General features: G+C 37.5%; 1 protein-coding gene across 2 annotated transcripts in view; it reads right to left on the bottom strand.

The window, feature by feature from the left end:
- Positions 1-22,114, bottom strand: part of wnk4b (WNK lysine deficient protein kinase 4b) — a 56,313-nt gene that overhangs the window by 13,214 nt on the left and 20,985 nt on the right. The window contains exons 2-8 of one of the 2 annotated variants that reach the window (XM_058769946.1): positions 17,352-17,524; positions 15,989-16,209; positions 15,016-15,173; positions 3,252-3,340; positions 1,377-1,596; positions 1,131-1,268; positions 866-1,061 (exon numbers count right to left, since the gene is read on the bottom strand). In XM_058769946.1, coding sequence (XP_058625929.1) covers positions 866-1,061; positions 1,131-1,268; positions 1,377-1,596; positions 3,252-3,340; positions 15,016-15,173; positions 15,989-16,209; positions 17,352-17,524 — 1,195 coding nt within the window. Of the gene's footprint in view, positions 1-865; positions 1,269-1,376; positions 1,597-3,251; positions 3,341-15,015; positions 15,174-15,988; positions 16,210-17,351; positions 17,525-22,114 lie in introns of both variants that reach the window. The other variant, XM_058769945.1, reaches the window with a different exon arrangement.

The raw sequence follows: 22,114 nt of genomic DNA, 5'->3' as shown, positions 1-22,114 counted from the left end.
TGCATTATTTTTTAAACACTTGAATGTGGGTAAGTTTCATAAATAAAAAATAAAGAAATAAACATTTTGAACAAAAAGCTGAAAAAAGACTATGAATTGAATTCAGAATGATAATCAAATTGTAGATGGAGTTGATCAACACCTCAAAGCTTGACAGTCATTATTACCTCTTCATTGGTCGACATTTTATTCCATAACTACAGTTTTGATGCTGTTTTATGTCTGATGATCGTGTTAGATTACATGTGGAAGCATCTGTTGTTTCGGTTTCTTCTTCACTTGTGTATTTGTTTGGAAATTCTGTAAAGAAGATGTATACTAGCGCCCCCTACCATATAACAATGAAAACACGGATTCTAGGAGCACCAGTATAGCTCAAATATATTTAGACTTTTTCTAAGTATAATTCATGTATACTTAAATGACATTTTAAGTATATTTATGAGAAGTACATAAAGTCCATTTCTGAGAAGTACATAAAAAGTAGACTAAAAGTATACTTTCCTATTTTTTAGTTTAAAAGAAGTATACTAATAGCACACTTGAGTAAACTTCTTTTTCGTAAGGGTATGCATTGATGAATTGTTCACAATAAGGTCTATAACATGCATATAGAAAATAGAGAAGGCAGGGTTGTCCAATCCTGCTACTGGAAGGCCACTTTCTTGCAGAGTTTAGATCCAACTTGCCCCAACACACCTGTCTAGTAATCCGAAAGACCTTTATTAGCTGGTTCAGGTGTGTTTAATTGATATTGGAGATTATCAGGATAGTGGCCCTCCAGGAGCAGGTTTAGACACCTCTGAGAAAGGGTGAATTTCTATTTCATGCCGACTTTAATATATAGAAGAGTACACAAACTTACAGGTTGCTGATGAGTAGCTGGCGTGACGTATGTTGAAATGCTGCCGCTGGTCCGTGTCTGGCTCCTCGGGTTCTGTGGCAAAGCTGGCGTTGAAGCCAGAGTCCAGAGATTCGTTTGCAGGCAGGGAAATGGGGCCTGACACTGTGACAGTGGGCGGAGCTTGAGTAAGGGTGGAAACGGGCATATCTACAGGAGGCTTAGAAGCAGGTGGGTTAGAAACTGAAGGTTCGGCTTCAACAATAGGTTCGGGTTCTTCCTCAATCACCTCCTCTTGTCGCCGCCTCTGTGCCTCTTCAGATTGTCGGCGGAGCTTCTCTCGTTGGCGCTTGATGGTGGTGACACGGTCACGAATGGCTTTGGCCACCAGCTTGTAGTCTGCCTCACAGACGAAGCCAAGAACAACCTGAAGAACATGAATTTGTTGTTATTTTTGCTGATCTGTTCAGTAATGGCATGGAAATTACAGAAAAATGGAAATGAATCTATATCAAATCAAGATTTTGGATCTCACCATCTCCTGAGCCACCTCTTCCGGGACATCCTTATAGAGTTCAAACAGGAACTCAATGGCGTTGTTGTCCTTATACTTGCCATGGAGCTTCTTGGTGTCATCCATTCGAAGCCAGAGTTTAAGGCCAGACTTCACCATGTCATCCTCCTCAGCCAACTCAACACGGACACCATTATTCTCCTGGAAGAAAGTGTGCTCTAACAGGTCCTGGATAGTGTACCTAAACGAGATTGCGAGAAAACACATAAGATCATATACTTCATTCTGGGTTTTAAAAAAGGGCATCAAGGTTTGGCTGGTTCGTATGAGCTAGTTAGCCCCTACTGGTAGATGTTGTAACTACACCATCTGGCTGCAAAAAGCATCTTTTTCCACTATAAGCCATTAAAAATTAGCTCTGTATTTTTAACATTTTTTTTTTTACATGCCACATGCAAGTGACAAATATTAATTACGATCCTAAAATAGCTATTTTAAGGTATTTTTTTTGATGAACGCTGTTTACATGAGCTATTGCTTTTAATAAATGCTAATTATTTTCGCAGTATTTTAAGACAATTTACAACCAGATTTCCTTATTGCTTTGTGAAACATGCAACCGGTAAAAAAAATCCCAGCATAATAAGGTCTCACATCTTATGAGAGATGGACTGTGAGGCAAGCACTTTGAGATCTTAATGTGACTGAGAGTAAGTACATTCATCTACAAAAACTGGAGTGAATTAAATCAACACTATTAATCATCAGAATTACCTTCTGCTGGATGGAGTGAGTCATTACTAGTGGCTATTGACCAAATGCTTTACATAATGGCTGGACGACATTAAATGGACCATTATCCTGGCCGAAATGTGTTACGCTGAATTGATTACACGATTATGAGGATATTTTGGGTAGAAGAAAAGTGGTGTGATTGAGTGATTTCAAGTGGAGAGCAGGAACTGATGGAAACTGTTGGTTACTTTTAGCATAAAAGTGAAAAAAAAGTCAGAAAATCATGCCTGCAGGAAGTCCACACAAAGTTACACTATTCCAAAACCTAGTGATCTGCCTACAGAGTTAGCATGACACGTGGGCCTAAGAAAGTAAGAGAAGTGCTAATAGTTAATATACTTACATTTCTTATAAATATGTTTCAAGCAGATCACTGTAAATAAAAATAAATTTCAACCAATATTTGTGTGTGCTACTGTGTGTATTTTTATGTTAGAGTACCATGCTGATAGCTTAGCAACTTGCTAATGCTAAACTTTATTGTGAGGTATGTGTTTTGCTAGTTGTGTTGCTGCCAAAGTAGAGTGTTCTAAATTGGGCTTCCATGATGGTCATAAAGCTGCCTTAGAAGTGCGCAACCAAAAATAAACCCACATATATATATATATATATATATATTGTGTCTGTAAGATTAGCTGGGATTTAAAAAAGACAGGCAGCAATGTATTAGTGACCCTAACTGTAACACTCTCTCATTATAACTAGTGACCCAAAGCCATCTGACACCACAGAGGTCAAACAACACAGAGGAGAAAGTTTATGCCCAAGTAGTACCACTAGAAAATCTGAAGTGTTCATGTCGCCATCTTTGACACTGTTGATTCTGTAACCATGTGTCACCTGATCAATGTAGGGCGTAACAGAAATATCAACCAGTGCAGCTGGGTAACAAAAATAGTGGCATGCAGGGCTTTCTGAGGAGTTGTTTAAATGTCAAAAGAACAAGAATCTGGGTATTGCTGTTTTAATGAGCAAACAGTAAAAACCCGTCTGGCAGGTGTTAAAACATTACGACGACTGCTGGTGCACATACACGCCTTTGCAGCTCTTTGGTTACAGATGTTCCTGTTTGTTGAACAACCTTGTAGACATTATAGTTACCTTTCGTCTTTGTTCATCCGGATGCATCCCTCAATGATCTCTTTCAGTTCAGGGACTTTCACTTTGTAAAAACTGTCTGGCTTCATGCCCTGAAAAAGAGCGAGAGACAGAGAGGAGGAGGGTTTGGGGGAGAGGAAAGGGTAAAGGAAAGGAAAATTCACTTTAGATAGTAGAAATGTCATAGGTGTCAATTATTTTGATTGACGGCATGGGTGGGGAAAAAATCAGTAGGGGAGTCAACACTATAATGGGAAAAACAATTTCGTGTGTGTATGTGTGTAATGTTGTATTTACATAGTGATGGTATTTACACAGTGTTACATTTCTAGGGACTCAAATGAGGAAGTTACAGATCATTTTTACAGTATTTACAGATACAGTATTTACAGATATTTCATTCTGTCACACAAAAAAAAACTGCATAGCCTCATATTTTGCCAATATTTGGTCCCCACAAACATCGTAAAATCAGAAATCATATACACTGCATTGATCAGGAGTATCAAATATTCATTTAACACTGCTTCATATGCATAAATCTTAAAATATGACAAAAAATCAAAAACATCTAATGAATCAATTTATATATTGGTGCAATAAACAGTCTGCACTCCCTCTTCTTGCCTAAGACACATTAGGGCAAGAATCTTATAAATGTATTTTAAAAAATACTGAATTGCTTTGTTGTTAATCACAATTCATCAAATTATGTGCCAAATCAAACTGAATCATTTGCAAAAATGCTTTGGAATCCAGTTGAAAAAAAAAAAAAAAATCTAAAGATTCACACCCTAAATCTGTACAATAATAGTAAAACAAAGTTGATTGTGTGTAAACATAACTCAGTAATGTTACAGACAAGGATTGTCGGTTTGACCTTCAGTGTTTCATTGTTGAAGCTTCAGGCTCTGTTTGGCTTCATAATGGCTGTATAGACCTAATCTAATCTCTAAAGCAACTTGCCAGGGATAACCAATCATAACAGAGTTAATTTATGTATACACTTCAAAGTACAGCAAAAACAGCCAGCTTATTTCTATGGTTCCCCATATTGTTAAAATAAAAACCAATAAAGTGTTTCTGGGTTCTGGGTTCAAATAAATGTTCTGGGTTTAATACATTTTAAGCTCAATTGACAGTTTAGTTTGCAAAAGTTAGTTTGCAAAAACAATCAAAAATTGTATCTACTATAACTTTTAGAAATCTATAGGATGCTGTTGATAGAGATTAACTTGAAATTAATCTTTAAAGAGAACCTAATAGAAAAGAAGCTTTCAAAACCTACTGCAAACCTAATTGATGACATCTGATGTGCCATTAAATAAATAAATAATGGTACAAGTGATTCAAATTGTAATTAAAGAGAAACCAGGCTCTTTAAGAGATTGGCCATATAAAGCTGTAAGCCGGTTTTTTTTTTTTTATGCAGCACATATTAGTCAACAGAACACATCATGCCATACTGGGCTAAACAGAAGGCCTGAACATTTCTGTTATCACTGTTATCCGTTGGCCATCTAATGACAGGCAAAAGACAACATATTGTGAAAAAACATCGATCACACAATACGTGCTTTGTGGAACATGGTTTGGTTGCCTGTTTCCATACTCAACTTGATTTTACAAGTCTTGTGAGGACGTTTCAATTGGGCATAATAAACACTCACAAACACACTTATACAAATGACTACAAAGAACACTTTGATTAAGCCTATACTGGATTTGAAAGAAAAACGGTTGATAAAAGGACTGCATTGTACAGTCAATCACTGTCCTCCTAGAAGGACCATCACTTTTTTTCATTTAAATGATAATAAATCCAATTCTGGAATTCAAGGAAATGCTCTTTTCACAGTCCATCTCATTTGTTAAGTGGAAAAGCAAAATTAAATCAAGAGAATCATTAAATTCAGCTGCCTAATTCTGAGGCAGCTGAAACCGCACTGTAAAACAGATGAGGTGAAAACCACAAAATTGTGATGCTGAGGACTGAGGATTGTGATGATTTTTTCAGCATCACACCCACAGAGAGCCCACTGATCCTCACCACAGTGATACCGAAAACTTAAGCACGTAAACTATAGTGTGTGAGTATATATATGCCATAAACGGTTTCAAATCCATCATATCATCACTTAAAACAGAGCTCTTGGCCTGAAATCCTCATGGAGGAAAGCTATGACGTAACTTCAGTATTCTTCCAGCTAGGCCCGCTGCCATACGCTCATTGCAAAAGGCATTATGGACAAGATCCATGCTGTTGTTGGACAGAACATTTTTTGTGGCAACCTCAATGTTCTGAGCTGCCCAGAAAATACAGAGAGAAAATTGTTGACGTAACCAGGACGCTTTGGTATTGCTTGTTGAGATAATAGGCCCATTGAAAGGTTGAGATGGAAAGGAATACAGAAAATACAAAACAGAGGTGCGATTCAGCATAAAGGGGGTGGGGCGGCCTGAAGTTCTCACCCCTGAAAACCTCTTCTGTCTGAGGCGCTGGGCAAAACTGATCTCACAGGCTTTCAACAGGGGTTCAGGAGGCAGTTGAAAGGGATTAGTTGAATGATTTTTCACTGGTCAGGCGCCTTTTGATGACATCAGTCTTTTGAGAAGACCCCTTGAGACCATGAAGCAAAGAACCAAATGCCCATTTATGTTTGTTTCACACACTGTTAATCAGCTCTTTTTTTCTCCCTTCTGAGAAAAACAAAACAAACTAGCATTAGGTCTCTCAGCCTGTTCAAGCTGGTCTGGTGGGGTTTGGGGTAATTTTTAGTTGGTCAGGCTGAGAGATCATCTAGATGAGTTAAAGACCAGCCTGATCTGACAAAGAGGCCAGCTAGACCAGTTAGTAATCACTTTAAACCAGCTAAAACCAGCAAGCCTTCACAGTCCTGTTATAAGAATTGAAAAAGAAAAAAGTTTAATTTCTGCTCTGCATCTTCTCTCTGTTTCTTCTTCCTAGCCAGTGGCTTGAGGAACGATCATTGCCTCACATTTACGCAATAAGCTTAACATTACATCCAGCTGAAAGTGCTGCAGCCATTACGTGCTGGTGGCTTGAAACCAGATTTCATTTCTACATACAAAGTTTGCTGTCAATAATCTTCACAATTTCATTCGTTTCTAAACTTTCTGTAAGAAGTGAAAACCCTGAAAAAACTCTCAGTAATTGCACGTCTTCTCTCAAATAGATTATCTGAATCAAAAGTCAATATGAACTCTACTATTTTCACCAAATACATGCAAAATCAAATTATCTGAGCAATGCTAAACACATTAACGACATTAATTGTTATTTTAATGTTAGCTCAATAATGGTATCAATGAACTAACTGATCAAAAATGGTTTTATTAATCTTAAAAAGTTAAGTGTTAAGTCATGTTTGTTTATAATACATTTTTATAACTTTAAACAGGAAAATTTCTAACTTTAATTGTTACAATGTAGTAATGTTAACCAAATTAAATCAACACTATTAATCATCAGAATTACCTGCTGCTGGATGGAGTGAGTCATTACTAGTGCCTATTAATATAAAATAAATAATAAATGCTAGAAAATCTTGTTCATGGTTAGGTCATGTTAGTTACTGCATTAACCAACTGAATCTTTTTGTAATTCATTTTTACCCATTCACTTCATATCTCTGTGTCAAGTCAACAACTGTCTCACTTGAGCTTTTTGCCTGTAGAAACTTTTTGCCTATAGTAATTATATTGCCTATAGAAACAAAAAACTCTATTAAGACTTGTGAGCTATCAAAGAGCAAATGCTGAGCATTACGATTTCCTGCCAGGTCCAGTCGAAACACTTTTCATACTCTTAGCACAAAAGCATCACAGTAGATATTAAATGACCTTTTCCCCAAGAATTGCAGACAGATATGCCAACCTTTCTAGCTGTCAACATAAACACGCCACTTGTTTGTGTACCAGACTGGAAGCTTCACAAACAAACTGTGCTGAACTCCAAATCATTAATGTATACCATATATATATATATATACCATATATAAACATGAAGATACCACCCAACAAATGTGTCCACACAAACCAAGCGTTAAATGGCAAAGTAGTTTACATCTAAATGTTCCCTCATGAGAACTGTGATTAGGTTGATTAACTTTGCTAGATTTTCGTTCATTTCACAGGCAAGTTTCATTTTAAGGTTAATGCTCCCACTAAGCCAATAAATCGACCTGAAAGCTTTTGATTTCAGTGAAAAGGCAGGGTTAATTTTCTCTGCGTCTCAGTTAAGTGACCACAGTCATCTTGCTGGCGCGGACCTCTTGCTTGATGGAAAGGCTTTTCATCTCTGCTGTGTGTTTAACAGGTAAGCAGCACGGGGTGAATTGGAAGATAAATACGGAAAATAGCAAGGTTACATGTTTCGGTAAATACATCGTGTGATTCAGTGTTAGCTGTATTTGAACATGAAAGCAGTGTTATTTTATGAAAACAGCTGTCAGGACAGTTTAAGCTGCTATGATGGTTCTTACAGTTAAAGGGATAGGGATAAACATTTGGACCCCAATGATTTCCATTTTATGGGCAAAAACAAAGTGTCTTCTTTTGTGTTTTTAATGGAAAAAAGTAAATCAGACAAACACAGGTTTGTTACCTCCTGATTCAAGCTACTCATTTCATTAGTTTGTTTAGTACATTACATTACCTAGGAATCGAACCTGTAACTGGTGTTGCTAGCGCCATGCTCTATCAGTTGAGCTAATAAGACCACATGCTTCAGTGATATCACTGGCTCCGCAAAGACTAACAGACATAATTAACATCTGGTCCAGTCTTAATTCTCTCTGTCTGTTTCCCTCTGGTTCTGCATGTCACTCAATCTGCTGTGGATACACTGAAGGTCATGCACAGGCGAGAAAGACAAATCTTACATACTTTTACAATCAGGTGCACCAGTTCTTTGGAAAAACTTTTTTATTCCATGTACATGGAATATAATGACATTTCATCAAGGTTTTATCTGTGTTTAAGCGTAGGAGGCAGTCTTCATAGTGATGTGTACAAGGTCTAATTATAGCACATCTGATATGCAGAGGTGTTACACTATCTTTGCCCTCCCAATAGCATGCACATTAGTAAGTTTGGTCCCAACGCCTCTGCAACCTCGTGAGAACAGATCTGTCCCCATGGCAATGCAGGACCCAGATTCACGTCTAATTGTATTACACTTAATTAGCTGGAGCCATGGCAGCGACAGCATCGCATTACTGGAACAAGTGAAATTTACCTTAGATACACAGAATAACACAAACCAGCCTAAAATTAAAAGTATAAAATCTCCTTATACTTGAACTATAAAATTAGATGCAGGACAATTCATAAATACAACTCAATGACCATGTCTGTATATATATATATATATATATATATATATATACATACAGTCAAACCAAAAATTATTCAGACACCAGATATAATTTTTTGATATTTTTTTACTAGTGGGTCCAGGACACTATAGTTCATTTATGTACGTGAAGATAGCAAAATAAAGTATACCGAAAAATTCTTCATACAGTGGACTACCAGTAAAATTTATACAAATTTGGGACCAAAACTTATTCAGACACTTTGACCTGGCCATGTTTTGCTTATGTCTTTTTCTTTAATTGCTAATGCGATCTTTTTACACCACAGATTGAACAAAATTAAGCATTGCTTGGTAATTGGTTGACTTAAATTGGTATTATCTAATTGCGTACTTAAATTTAACAGCTGACAGCTATTCAACCTAATTCATTACATACCTTTCTATCAAAGTTATCTGACATTATCAAGAAGAATTTGTTCTGATACAGTTTAACTCTTGAGTTCTTGTCGTATTTTATTACCATTTTCTAAACTATAGTGAATAAACTGTGATATAGTGTGAGAAATGTTGAAGGTGTCTGAATAAATTTTGGTTTGACTGTATATGTGTGTGTATCCATTCATCCATCCAATACACACACACAATATTGCTGATAATCTATAATTAATCTGAACAAAAATGACGAATATTTGTATGAAAAGAAATTGAATTGTCAAAAACAATAATTTGCAAGGTGTCAGGCTCTTGAAGGCTCTTACAGGTGCTGGTCATATAATTAGAATATCATCAAAAAGTTGATTTAGTTCACTAATTCCATTCAAAAAGTGAAACTTGTATATTATATTCATTCATTACACACAGACTGATATATTTCAAATGTTTATTTCTTTTAATTTTGATGATTAGAGCTTACAGCTCATGAAAGTCAAAAATCAGTATCTCAAAATATTAGAATATTTACATTTGAGTTTGAATAAATGACTATCCCTACAGTATAAATTCTGGGTATCTCTTGTTCTTTGAAACCACAATAATGGGGAAGACTGCTGACTTGGCAATGATCCAGAAGACGAACATTGACACCCTCCACAAGAGGGTAAGTCACAGAGGTCATTACTGAAAGGTGTGGCTGTTTACAGAGTGCTGTATCAAAGCATATCAAATGCAAAGTTGACTGGAAGGAAGAATTTGGGTAGGAAAAGGTGCACAAGCAACAGAGATGACCGCAAGCTTGAGAATACAGTCAAGCAAAGCCGATTCAAACACTTGGGAGAGCTTCACAAGCAGAGAACTGAAGCTGGAGTCAGTGCATCAAGAGTCACCACGCTCAGACGTCTTCAGGAAAAGGTCTACCAAGCCACTTCTGAACCAGAGACAACGTCAGAAGCATCTTACCTGGGCTGTGGAGAAAAAGAACTGGACTGTTGCTCAGTGGTCCAAAGTCCTCTTTTCAGATGAAAGTAAATTTTACATTTCATTTGGAAATCAAGGTCCCAGAGTCTGAAGGAAGAGTGGAGGCACAGAATCCATGTTGCTTGAAGTCCAGTGTGAAGTTTCCACAGTCAGTGATGATTTGGGCTGCCATGTCATCTGCTGGTGTTGGTCCACTGTGTTTTCTGAAGTCCACAGTCAACGCAGCCATCTACCAGGAAATTTTAGAGCACTTCATGCTTCCTTCTGCTGACAAGCTTTATGGAGATGCTGATTTCATTTTCCAGCAGGATTTGGCACCTGCCCACACTGCCAAAGGTACCAAAAGCTGGTTCAATGACCATAGTGTTACTGTGCTTGATTGGCCAGCAAACTCGCCTGACCTGAACCCCATAGAGAATCTGTGGAGTATTGTCAAGAGGAAGATGAGAGACATCAGACCCAACAATGCAGATGACCTGAAGGCCACTATCAGAGCAACCTGGGCTCTCATAACACCTGAGCAGTGCCACAGACTGATCGACTCCATGCCACGCCGCATTGCTGCAGTAATTCAGGCAAAAGGAGCCCCAACTAAGTATTGAGTGCTGTACATGCTCATACTTTTCATTTTCATACTTTTCAGTTGGCCAAGATTTCTAAAAATCCTTTCTTTGTATTGGTCTTAAGTAATATTCTAATATTTTGAGATACTGATTTTTGACTTTCATGAGCTGTAAGCTCTAATCATCAAAATTAAAAGAAATAAACATTTGAAATATATCAGTCTGTGTGTAATGAATGAATATAATATACAAGTTTCACTTTTTGAATGGAATTAGTGAAATAAATCAACTTTTTGATGATATTCTAATTATATGACCAGCACCTGTATATTTCAGAAATTGGTCCCAGGTGATTAACGTTCCTTTTTAACCGTACAAAATGATTTTCAGCAGTTAGAAAGAATGACAGGTTAAGAACTAAATAAGAGACTGTGTTGCCATGGTAATCCTAGAATACCAAGAAAACCCGTGGCATAACAACAGAAGAATTTTAAGTGCAGGGACTGCGGTTCATAAAGTTGAGCTCGAGGGCCCACCCGCCCGGCCCTATCTGAAAAACAAACACCCCAAGATTGAGGATCGTGTTTGTTAGAGAACATGTTATGCACTTGAATATTGAAGCTCAAGCTCAATCCTCCACAAAATACAAGTGTTTTGTGGTATTTGCACATCGCCCAAAACAAACGTACACAAACAGAAAGGCATGGCTTAGAGAAGCCTGTTGTTTCCAATTCTCAGCGTCTGCATTTGAATGTTTTTCTGTGTTTTACATGCCTCGTCTCTCTGGGACGCCTGGGACGTGTGCTTTGAAAAGCTGCTGTTTATCTTCTGAACTTCCTTTGCTCCAGGAACAATTGAACATTCCTTTTTCCATCTCTTAAAAGCTTGTTTCATGCTTATGCAGATCATAAAGCCCATCTGCAGTCTAAGCGGAAGGCAGAACTATCTACAAACAACAGCATCTTTCTTGCTCTCATAAACACGCCGGGGTTAAACGCCTCCTCCACAGACCATGACTGCCGTATCACAAACCCCACGCTCTCAGCTCCCAGTGACACAGAGGATGATTTTCATTAACCCAGGGAAGTGCAAAAGCCCATCGGGATCAAATATGAATGTGCCTTTGAGACACATTCTCCAGTCAGCTGATGCTCAGGCACATGGTTTGACCTCCTTTGGGCTCCACTTTGCCCCACTGAACTCCTCCAGGGGCCACTGCATTGTTTGTGTCCACACTCTTAGATCATGCATAGCTGATCCACTGTGTGTAGTGTGGAAATTAACAGTCGTAATCAGTGATTTATGACTGGCTTGAGTCGGTGATGTGAATGGACATGCAAATGCAGACGTACAAGATACACATGCAAAAAATCACTGTCTAAAGGCCCGTTCACACCAAGGACGATAACTATAAAGATAACAATAAAGATATAGTTCTAAAAATCATTCTCAATATTAAAGAATAGTAGAGTCCACGTCACAGCTATAACGATAAATGCACAGAGCATCGATATTGTTGGAATCACTTTCAGAATGATTTTTTTCCAGCTGATGAACGATAAAAACATTGACACCCAATCAGAATCCATCCTGCCATAACGAGCTCGAGAATTTAAAGAAGCAGACGAGCATGCGCTTATAATAACAGATGATATCATCCGCTGGTGTGTCGATGCTAATATCGTTATCTTTATAGTTATATTTATAGTTATCTTCCTTGGTGTGGCTTAAATCAGTATTTTGTCCTGTACCTAGTAAACTTATATAAACATCTATAAAATTGACTTGAAAATAAATATGCAGATTTTTTTTTTTTAATCAAAAAAAGTAATACAAATATTGTTATATTTATGTTTAAAACATAGAAGACATAAAAGTTTTTATTCACATGATGACATGTACTGTACTGTTTTTTTTTTTGAGAAATTAATACTTTTATTTGGCAAGGACGCATTAAATCGACCAGTAACAGAAAAAAGTAAGCAGCACAACTGATTATGACATTGATAATAGTAATAAAAAATATTTAAGCACTGAATCAACTCATTAGAATGATCATGTGAGACTGAAGACTAGAGTAATTACTGCTGAAAATTCAGTTTTACCATCACAGGAATAAATTACATTTTAAAATATATCAAAATAGAAAAGAGTTATTTTAAATTGTAATAATAATTCACAATTTGACTATTTTTACTGTATTTTTCATAATATAAATGCAGCTTAGGTGAGCACAGGAGGCTTCTTTAAAACATAATTTACTGTAAATGCACACTTCTGAAAGATAAATATAAACATATACAAACATACCACTAAGCTTGCAGCACTGTTTTGTGGGATTGCCTTCACAGCAATGGATATGTATGACACTACCTTAGATTTTAAATTTGTGTCAGATGCAAACCCATAATGCTAAAAAATGCTGCCTAGATGGGCAGCTCACTGCATTTTGGAAAAGTGCTACTGTCTCGCTTTGTCTATCCTTATCGCTCAGTGTTCTGGAAAACGGAAATGTGCTCTTCAACCGACCATGTAATTTCTGCATGCCAACTTCAAAGCCACAAGTCTCTTCTCAACTGTATCAGGAACAGCAGGATGAAAAGTGATGTCTGTTTGTCATGTCAGGCACACAAACGACTACAAGCATCTAATTTACGCTTTTCTTCCTCTTTCCTTATCAGCTGAATCTGATATGGCCTCAAACACTAATCGGCGAGGGAAAACAGGAACAAAACAACCAGAGGACGTGCTGATTGAAGACCTAGTGGCTGTAAAGGCATAAACACCGGACCGTGATGCAGAACAGGACAATATAATGTCCTTGAATGTGCAAAAAATAAAAATAAAGAGAGGCCAAAACAGGTGCAAAATTATCATAGGTAATGCTAATAATGCATATGAAATAATATAAGAACAACCCAAATAATACTTGAAATTATATTTACATTGACTTTCAGCTTTGCAAATTCTTTAGTTTATGAAGGACAGCTATATTTTAAAATGGCATCCATATTTAATATATGTGTTTATGTTTTGCTAGCAATTTACAATGTATTATCTAGGCCTGTCAGTCCGGCCTTGCAAAAATCTTAAATCTGGCATGATTTCAGTGAAACTAAATTGCTTACAAAACAGTGTTTCAGTCTGATTGATACTGAACTTTTAAAGTATATGTAAACATACCTACTCATGATTAATTTACTCTTCAACCGAATTTGTGATAAAGTGAGTATTATTGCACTGGTCATGTGATCTCAATATGGCGTTTATAATGAGAGACTTAAGTAGAATCAAATATCTCTTTCTATACAACAGATTTTATGCTTTTCTTTGGCTATAAGATGTTTTAAATGGAAAAAAAAATAAGTGCACACATACTGAGATGGCATCCATCTATGTAAAGTATTACAAACTGGAAAAGTTTTTCTTCAACATGTGTTGGCCATTAAATACATCATAAATGGAACTGATTTGAGGTTTCAGGAAGAGAAAGAGAAAATCAGCCAGTTTTCCCATCAAAATAACAAATCTCCTCTAGTGATTCTGTATTCAACAATGCTACTACTGTTGTTCTAGAACTGTGTGGTTTTTGCTTTGTATATTTTTCACGTAAACATGCCGATTGGTTGGACTCTTAATGAGCCACCCCTAGGGAAAAAGTCATCCCTTATGGAAGGTATTATAACCATGCAACTTGATGCACACCCAAGATTGTGGTTAGCATGCATTGCACACAAGTACACTGAAATGGCACATTTGCAACACTGTAATCAAAAATCAGTTTGGACTCTGCGGTTAGGGGGTTGATTAGAGATCTGGGCGAGAGACAAGATCGCCATCTTCTAAACAGAATTACAGCTCAAGAGAGATGCGCTAATTGTCCCCATGTTGCGAAGAAATGTCAACAAGAGCCTCATAAATGCCTTACACAACCATTAGCAGTCTTGTAAAACCTTGAAGCTACTTTGAGGAGAGATGGCTAATGAAGTGGGTGGCAGTGAGCTGAGAGAGTAGTGAATTGGTATGTGGTTTCACTAAATGGCTAGCAATACTTTAAAAAATAAGGGTTCCAAAAGGTTTTTTTTTTTTTGCAGTGATTCCACAGAAGAACAGTTTGAGTTCCCCAAAGAACCTTTTTAGTAAGAACCATTTAGAACATTGCAATGATCTAAAGAACCTTATCTTCTATAAAGAACCTTTTGTGCAATGGATTTTTCCATGGATGTTAGAGGTTCTTCAAGGAACCATAGTTTCCAATAAAGAACTTTAATTTTTAAGAGTGTACGCAAGCTGAAGTGTGTGTGAGAGGCACACAGAGAAAGAGGTGATACTTTTCATGCAACCTGACAAAACAATGATGTCTGTATTGATGGTAAAAAACATATTAAGTATAGCCTGGGGCAATGACGTTCTTTTCAAGCTTGTAATACAGGTGAGAGGATTGACTTACACTGGTGACTTTGCGGTAGATCTGCGCAGCGTTTTGGCACTCTGAGTAAGGGTACTCTGATGTGGTCATCTCCAGGATGCACATGCCAAAGGCATAAACATCAACAGCTTCATCATATTTCTCCTCGTACATCTCTGGAGCCATAAACTCTGGTGTTCCTGTGTGGAAGCAAAGAACAATGCCAAAAAACAAACATTAAGTAGCCATTTAGCAGGCACTTTCATCCGAAGCAACATATATACTCTGTTGAAAAAAACAGCATATGCTGGTTAGGTATGTTTTGAAGCATAGCATCTGGTTTGAGCTGGATTAAGCTAGTCTTTAGCTGGTCATGAGCTGGTTTAAACTGGTCCTGAGCAGGAGCTAGTTGCATAGGACCAGATTAGATGCCAGTTTAAACCAGCTGCCATGCTTCAAAACATATTTAACCAGTATATGCCGTTTTTTTTTTCAGCAGGGTATTACAAGGAATAACCTTGTATAAAGTGTCTTGCTCAAGTCCACAATTTTGGTCCCAGAGCGTTAGTTGGCCTACCGAGTGACTGAATCGTAAATGTGCTCTCGTAAACATGAACAGTACATTTGAGATCCAAGGTGAACTTGAGCTTGATCTATTGACTGTGCTTTCCTGTTGTCCCATGTAGGTCACACATTCTTTACTAATTCATGTGATTGTACTCTCCTAATCTGAGCATGAGCAGATCAGATTTTCAACCGTGTCGAACCAATGCTGAGCTAATGAGCTAATGTGATACAAGCACTACCGTATATAAGCAAGGTGAGAAATCTGTGTCAATCACTTGTTGTGGGATAAATACAGTGACAGAGTAAACAAACAAGGTAAGCCCATAGTAGAGGTAGCTCAGTGAGTTGTGAAGGTCAAAGAAAGTTCTTCTGGAGCGTTTGAAGAGAAATTGTTGACATGGTAACATCTAAATTTAATAAGCAGTAAACTGAAATTTTTTGAACTCACCAATGACACTCTTGGCAAATGAGGCACTCTTGAGAGTAGCTAGGCCCAAATCACCAATCTTAACAGATCCAGTGGGGCCAGTGATGAAGATGTTGTCACATTTAAGGTCTCGGTGGATTATGGGAGGTGTTCGGGTGTGCAGGAAGTGAAGGCCCTTTAGGATCTGATGACTCCAACGCTGGAGGAGCTTCAGCTTCATCTCTTTGAACCTTTTCAGGTACCTACAGGTAAACAGGTCGGCATTATAGTTATAGTAGGCATAGTTTTTTACTAAATTCTAAGGCAGCAGCATGTGTACTCTTCATGAAGAAAGCAATTGACCCTTCGCTGGGAGTTTGATTGACAGGCGATCTGACCATCATCCGCATCTCCTAATCATAACGCCAAATCTGCCATTTTGTCTGTCAAACAAACCAGACTGGAGAGTAGATTAACGTTGGTGGACTTAAACTTAAAAAATAGTGTGTATTGACATCTTTCTGTGGTTGAAACAAGATACCTTCTAATGTTCATTCATGTTTATTTTGTGCTTTAACTAGTAAAGAGGAAGAGACGATTGGTTCACATGCTGCTTGAACTAAGGCGCTACAGTGATCTGTCACGACACATTAAAGAGACATAATATGGTATTTATTGTCTGAATTTCTTAAAAAATGACAAATTTAACAACTGAGACTTTGTTTCATGCAAAAAAAGTAACCTTCTGTCTTGTCTATCAGCATGTTGTCAGTGTATTTTACAGGGGGCAGGTATTTGTGAAGGGTCAATTCCAGAATGCATTTTTAGGAAATTGCACTGTTAGCTTAGCAACATGCTAACAACAAGCTCTACTGAAATCAATTCTGAGTTCAGTCTCCCATGCAGAGCAATATTTTGATGGACTACGTAGACAGTTGGCAGTTAGAAAGATCACTAGGCTTGGAACAGAGCCGTGGACTTTCATTTCATTCTCCTATTTGCCATTTTATGGTACTCCTTCTATGCAACCTATGACAGCAATCTGTGCAGCATTATGTCACAAAGTGTGGTGCAATTTGGGATGGAGCCACCGTTAATGAACAGTCAAATTAGACTGAATATACAATTTATTTCATAATATATGCATACAGGGATATACATTTAAACTATGGTGGATAAACTCTGGATAAAAGTGTCTGCAGAATGACAAAGCACAGTTATTATTCCGACAATGGGTGAAAAAAAGCAGTTGGGCTTCAGTGTCTCATTTGAGAATACACAGAATGAACAGTGTATTTATAGGAGAGACAACTTTTCCTGTCTTTGTATTGGCATCTTTAATGGCCACACCATCTGCAAGTACTTTTGTAGCAATTTTACACAACAATGCTTGGACTGAACTTACGTCTTCAGTGTCCCTGACGTCATGAGTTCTGTCACAAGGATGATGCACTTGTGTCCTTTCATGGTGGACTTCCAGGAGTCATAGAAACGGACGATGTTTGGATGCTGCAGGCACTTCAGCATCTCCACCTCTTCACTGAACCGCTGCCTTTCCACTTTCGTCAGCCTTCGGGTCTGTCGAAGAGACATATATTTCAAGTAAATTTATGGGTTAGTTCATTCATGTTCGTACATGATGGGACACTGAGTCTGGGGAGCTCTGTACACTTTGTGACTTGTAGGACTGGTCTATGACAATTGAAGTTGATCCAAATTCAAGTTGAAAGTGACTTCAGTGGCTGGGAATTCAAAACAACACTCATTAACCAACCTTCAGTTCTCAACTTTAAGAAGAACTGTTTTATTAAGTATTTTTTGCCATTTAGTCCCTTTTCTTTGATGTTTAACTTGTTTAATGTGATTTACCCAAGTAGGTCATGTTCCTGTGTGAGTCCTGGTACAACATTCCTATTAACTAATCAAGTTTTACAATTAGGGTTAGGGCTTTGAACAATGTTCTTATAAACCAATAATATCCTTCCCATTTCTGAGAGATAATAGGGTTTAAATAGGTATAAGGCCTTCAGTTTGATTGAAATATTACTCCTTGTTCAAGAAAGGTCAGAAATTGACGTGAAATTATCCATTTATTTACAGAAGCTTCATAATGCCACTGCAAATAAAGTATAAACTGAGATTAAACACACCAGAACTCCCTGACTAATCAAAACACAACTTACTAAATTATGTTAGCAGCGATTCTGTGTTTTTAATGTATCAGAAATAAGCCAAATCCATAAGCTGGCACACAGTCTATGTGAAAAGAATCTGTGCTACGCACATGGAAAAACTGACAGTGCTGTCTTCTTTCATAACTTTGATTTGCAGCTCTGGGCTTTAAAGGCTGAACTGCATAATTTTCTGTAAATGAAGGAGGTAGTTGACAGAAGTTGTTGGTGAAAACACATATGGCAGCCCTGAGTTTGTTTGCATTTCCACATCTGGCTCTCCAGACAGCTTGACCTGTCCCACACATGACATTATGTCAAAGGCACAGCCAGATGGTGCCAACAACATGGGTGCCCCTGAGACAGGTGACAGGTCAACCGGACCGATGACTGCCTCATGCTCATGGTTGTTGGTCTGTAACAAGCAAAAACACACTCAAAACAGAGTACTGATTGTCCAGAATGAGTTCACGTGTGAATTATGTTTGTTGCTTTAGGTAGACAAGCCTACCGTGAGCGCAAAACTTTGAAATGCTCAGTGAAAAGGCTAATTTCAGGTACTTAGGCTAATGGATAACATCTTTCTGATAGAACATACTGAATGTGGGGCAAGACAGTTGGTTATGTAACCAAGGCAGATGAGGACATTCTTGACAGGTTTGGATGAAGTTGGTGGGAGTGAAGGGTGAAGAGTGCATGAGCGTGTTGAGAGTGCATAAATAAGAGTAATGTGCTAATATGGTGCTGCAAGGAAAGTAGGAAAGAAGATCCAGTATCCTGTATGTTAGACAGAGCTGCTGAGGAATGCTGTTGCATCTCTGAAAACGCTATTTCAGGACGTATCCTGCTACAGTCCTGGAAAAACAGCTGTGCGAAACTTATTCTCTCATTCCCCTCAGTTGCTTTCCCTGCCCACCCACAATTTCCCATCAGATAAGTGGTTCTCATCTGGTTTTGCTTCACAATAAGTGATTCTCAACTGGTTTTGCTTAATGATAAATGGTTCTCACCTGACTTTGCTTCACAATAAGTGCTTTTCAACTGGTTTTGTTTAATAATAAGTGGTTCTCGACTGGTTTTGTTTAATAATAAGTGGTTCTCAACTGGCTTTGCTTCACAATATGTGCTTCTAAAATGGATATTGCAAATATAGAGGCAAAAAATTTTTTTATAGACTTTAAAATAAATTGTATACTTATCCGTAAAATCATTAACTGCATAGGTCCAATAATATGCATAATTATTTACATGAAATACTTTTTAAAACATTGAAAAAAAGAAGAAATGAATAAGAATAAGAATGAAAAATCTTTAGTAAGTGACATCAATTTGCTCAAATACAGATGAGTTTTATTGAATGCAGTACATTTGATATTAAAAACCACAAAACGTTCAGCGATTGGCTCTCAGCGATCAAACACACTCCAGATTTATAGAGATAACAATAACAGCTTTAGCCCAGAAAGTTAAAGAGCTTGATGTTCTGATCTACTACTTTTCAAGAATGAATAAAACACTTCTTTTTGAATATCAGCTTAGTCCTGTGGAGAATCTAGATGGGTAATTATAGCCATTTCAAAAAGAAATAGATACAGCTTAAACACACACACACAGAGAGAGAGAAAGTATACACTAGTGAACATTTGAAGTGGATCAAAACCTTTCATCAAAGTTGTCCTAAAACCTAAAACCAAAATGCGTTCTTGTCTTAGGACAACTTTGATGAACTTTTTTGACTACTACATACTATTCACATGTACATGCTCCTAAGTAAAACACTGTCATGGTATATGGTTCCATGACTGGATGAAGAATCTATCAGACATGTTTTTCTAATCTGTGCTCCCTGGTATGTAGCGTAGGCTAAGTCCATTCCCTCTTGTAATAACTGTCTCAGGCAGAAGCCCAGTTCTGGTGGTTAGTGGACTGGTTCTTAGCTGTGGCTGCCAGTGCAGTTTAGCGCTAAACTAACCGCTACTGGAACCACAATCAGAATGACTGCCTTGAGTTTTACTAGAGAGGAGACTGACCACTCACCTCAGAATTATGAATGGGAAAAATCGCAACACTCAATGTGGAGGCTATAGGAATGTCAGTCTTGCCTTTCATTTAAAAAAAGCTAACATCTTTTTAGTAGAGTTTGTTTATGCTGCCATGCACAAGTGCAGCTTAAAACACAGTACATTACTGAGGACCTGACAGGCAGATTTTTGAGATTTGGACTTGATTTTCTTCTCACAGACTGCATGCAAAAACAACCATACAACATGACCAGTGTAGTCCAATTTAAAAACAAACGACTTCAAATAAAATACTATGTGACTAGCTACTGTTTTGGATCACTTTGAAATGCTGCCATTGAAATTGGACTCAAATCTAATCAAATCAAGTGCTTGTGAATCTAAATTAAATGTAATTGGGAAATCTGTGACCAATTCTAACTGTCTGATCTACCTACTGAAAAAAAATCTGCTTAGAACATCTACTCATCAGTTCTTTGTACTTTAGCAGGGACTTTCCATCCAAGCTGTTTGTTGAGTACTTAAAAGTCTGTCTCACCGGGGTCGTTTTTTCATGAAAGGAAAGAGTTGTCCTTGATAGCTAAATAATCTTATTTGCACATTCATCAACCCCAAGTGTGGGAAACTCAACACCACAAGTCATCGCACCTGTTAAACACACTCCATGAGCATTTATGCAGCACAAAGGCCATGCAAACAAGAAAAGGTCTTAAAATATACTATGAAGTGCGGTTTCTTTACATCAGCATGTCCAAAAATGCATAAACAAAGAATATGTTAAACTGGACATTGGCTTGGTAATGCAGAACCTGTAATTGTAGTTTACGATGGCGGTCAGTGGCGGGCTGTGATTGGGGTTTCTGAGAGTGGTCGTGACGTCAAAGCAGACATATAATGTATTCCAGACAAGGGAAAGAGCACATGTGTAATGTGCATTTACAGCACTGACAATAAACTGGGAAGAATGGAGGATGTGATGTAATATTGTTTGAGCATGTGGGTGGGTTACAAAGCCCTGCTCTTTATCAGGAACAAGCTGTGTCAGCTCGAAGATACGCTTTTCTCAGTACACTCTCAATGGATCCAGTGCTCTTTTAACAGATACACAGAAAACATCACTGACTTCCCACAAATGCACATGTGAAGAGAAACAGCATTTTAAATAAAAACAAGAGATAAGAACTTTAAGGAAGGCTCTAGGCACATATACAGTACTATATAACTTAGATTAGAAATTTCAAATTGTTGTAAATGCTTCAATGTTTTATGTAACCCAGTTATCTCATGAGATAATATGTGGAATAATTTGAATATAATAGAATTTGATGCTAATTGTTTGGACCGGCGGTATTTCATTTACTCGTTGATATTCAAAGGCTTCAAGGGCAAAACAGGCACACACTTACTAAAATCTGCCTTGACCTTCATAGAAATAATTCAGAAATAATCCTTGAATATTTGGCCCAACAAGCACAGGAAAGAAAAACAAGTAAATGTGTTTTTGCACAATTTTAACACTTGTTTTACTGGTAAAGGAAGCATTTTTTTTTTTCTATGCAGATAATGTAATAAATTGCATTTCTAATTTTTTTGTAAGTTGTTTTGAATAAAAATATCTATTAAATGCCTTAAACATAATGCAAATTTTTTCAGCTCCACACTCTTGTTAACATGGAAAAATTTTCTGTCTGGTACATGTATACCAAGCAACAGTTACCATGTCTGTGCACGTACTCCTATTACATGGGTCATCAGACTCCACATCTGCTCTCTGGGCAGTGTATTCTTAGCCTACACTGGAAAGCAATGAATATTTGGCTCTGCGAGTCACTCTTACCTAACCGGTGAAGGGGTGTTTATAGACTCTTCACTTGCCTCTGTGTATTTCAAAATGACTGAAGGCCAGGATATGAAGATGACAGCTATAACGATGAACTAAAGAATGGTTAATGAAGACTCTGCCATCACTTACTCAT

This window comes from Onychostoma macrolepis, chromosome 03 (genome assembly GCF_012432095.1).
Source record: "Onychostoma macrolepis isolate SWU-2019 chromosome 03, ASM1243209v1, whole genome shotgun sequence".
Taxonomy (NCBI): domain Eukaryota; kingdom Metazoa; phylum Chordata; class Actinopteri; order Cypriniformes; family Cyprinidae; genus Onychostoma; species Onychostoma macrolepis.
The sequence above is the reverse complement of the archived record's forward strand: the minus strand, read 5'-3'. Positions and strand labels throughout refer to the sequence as shown.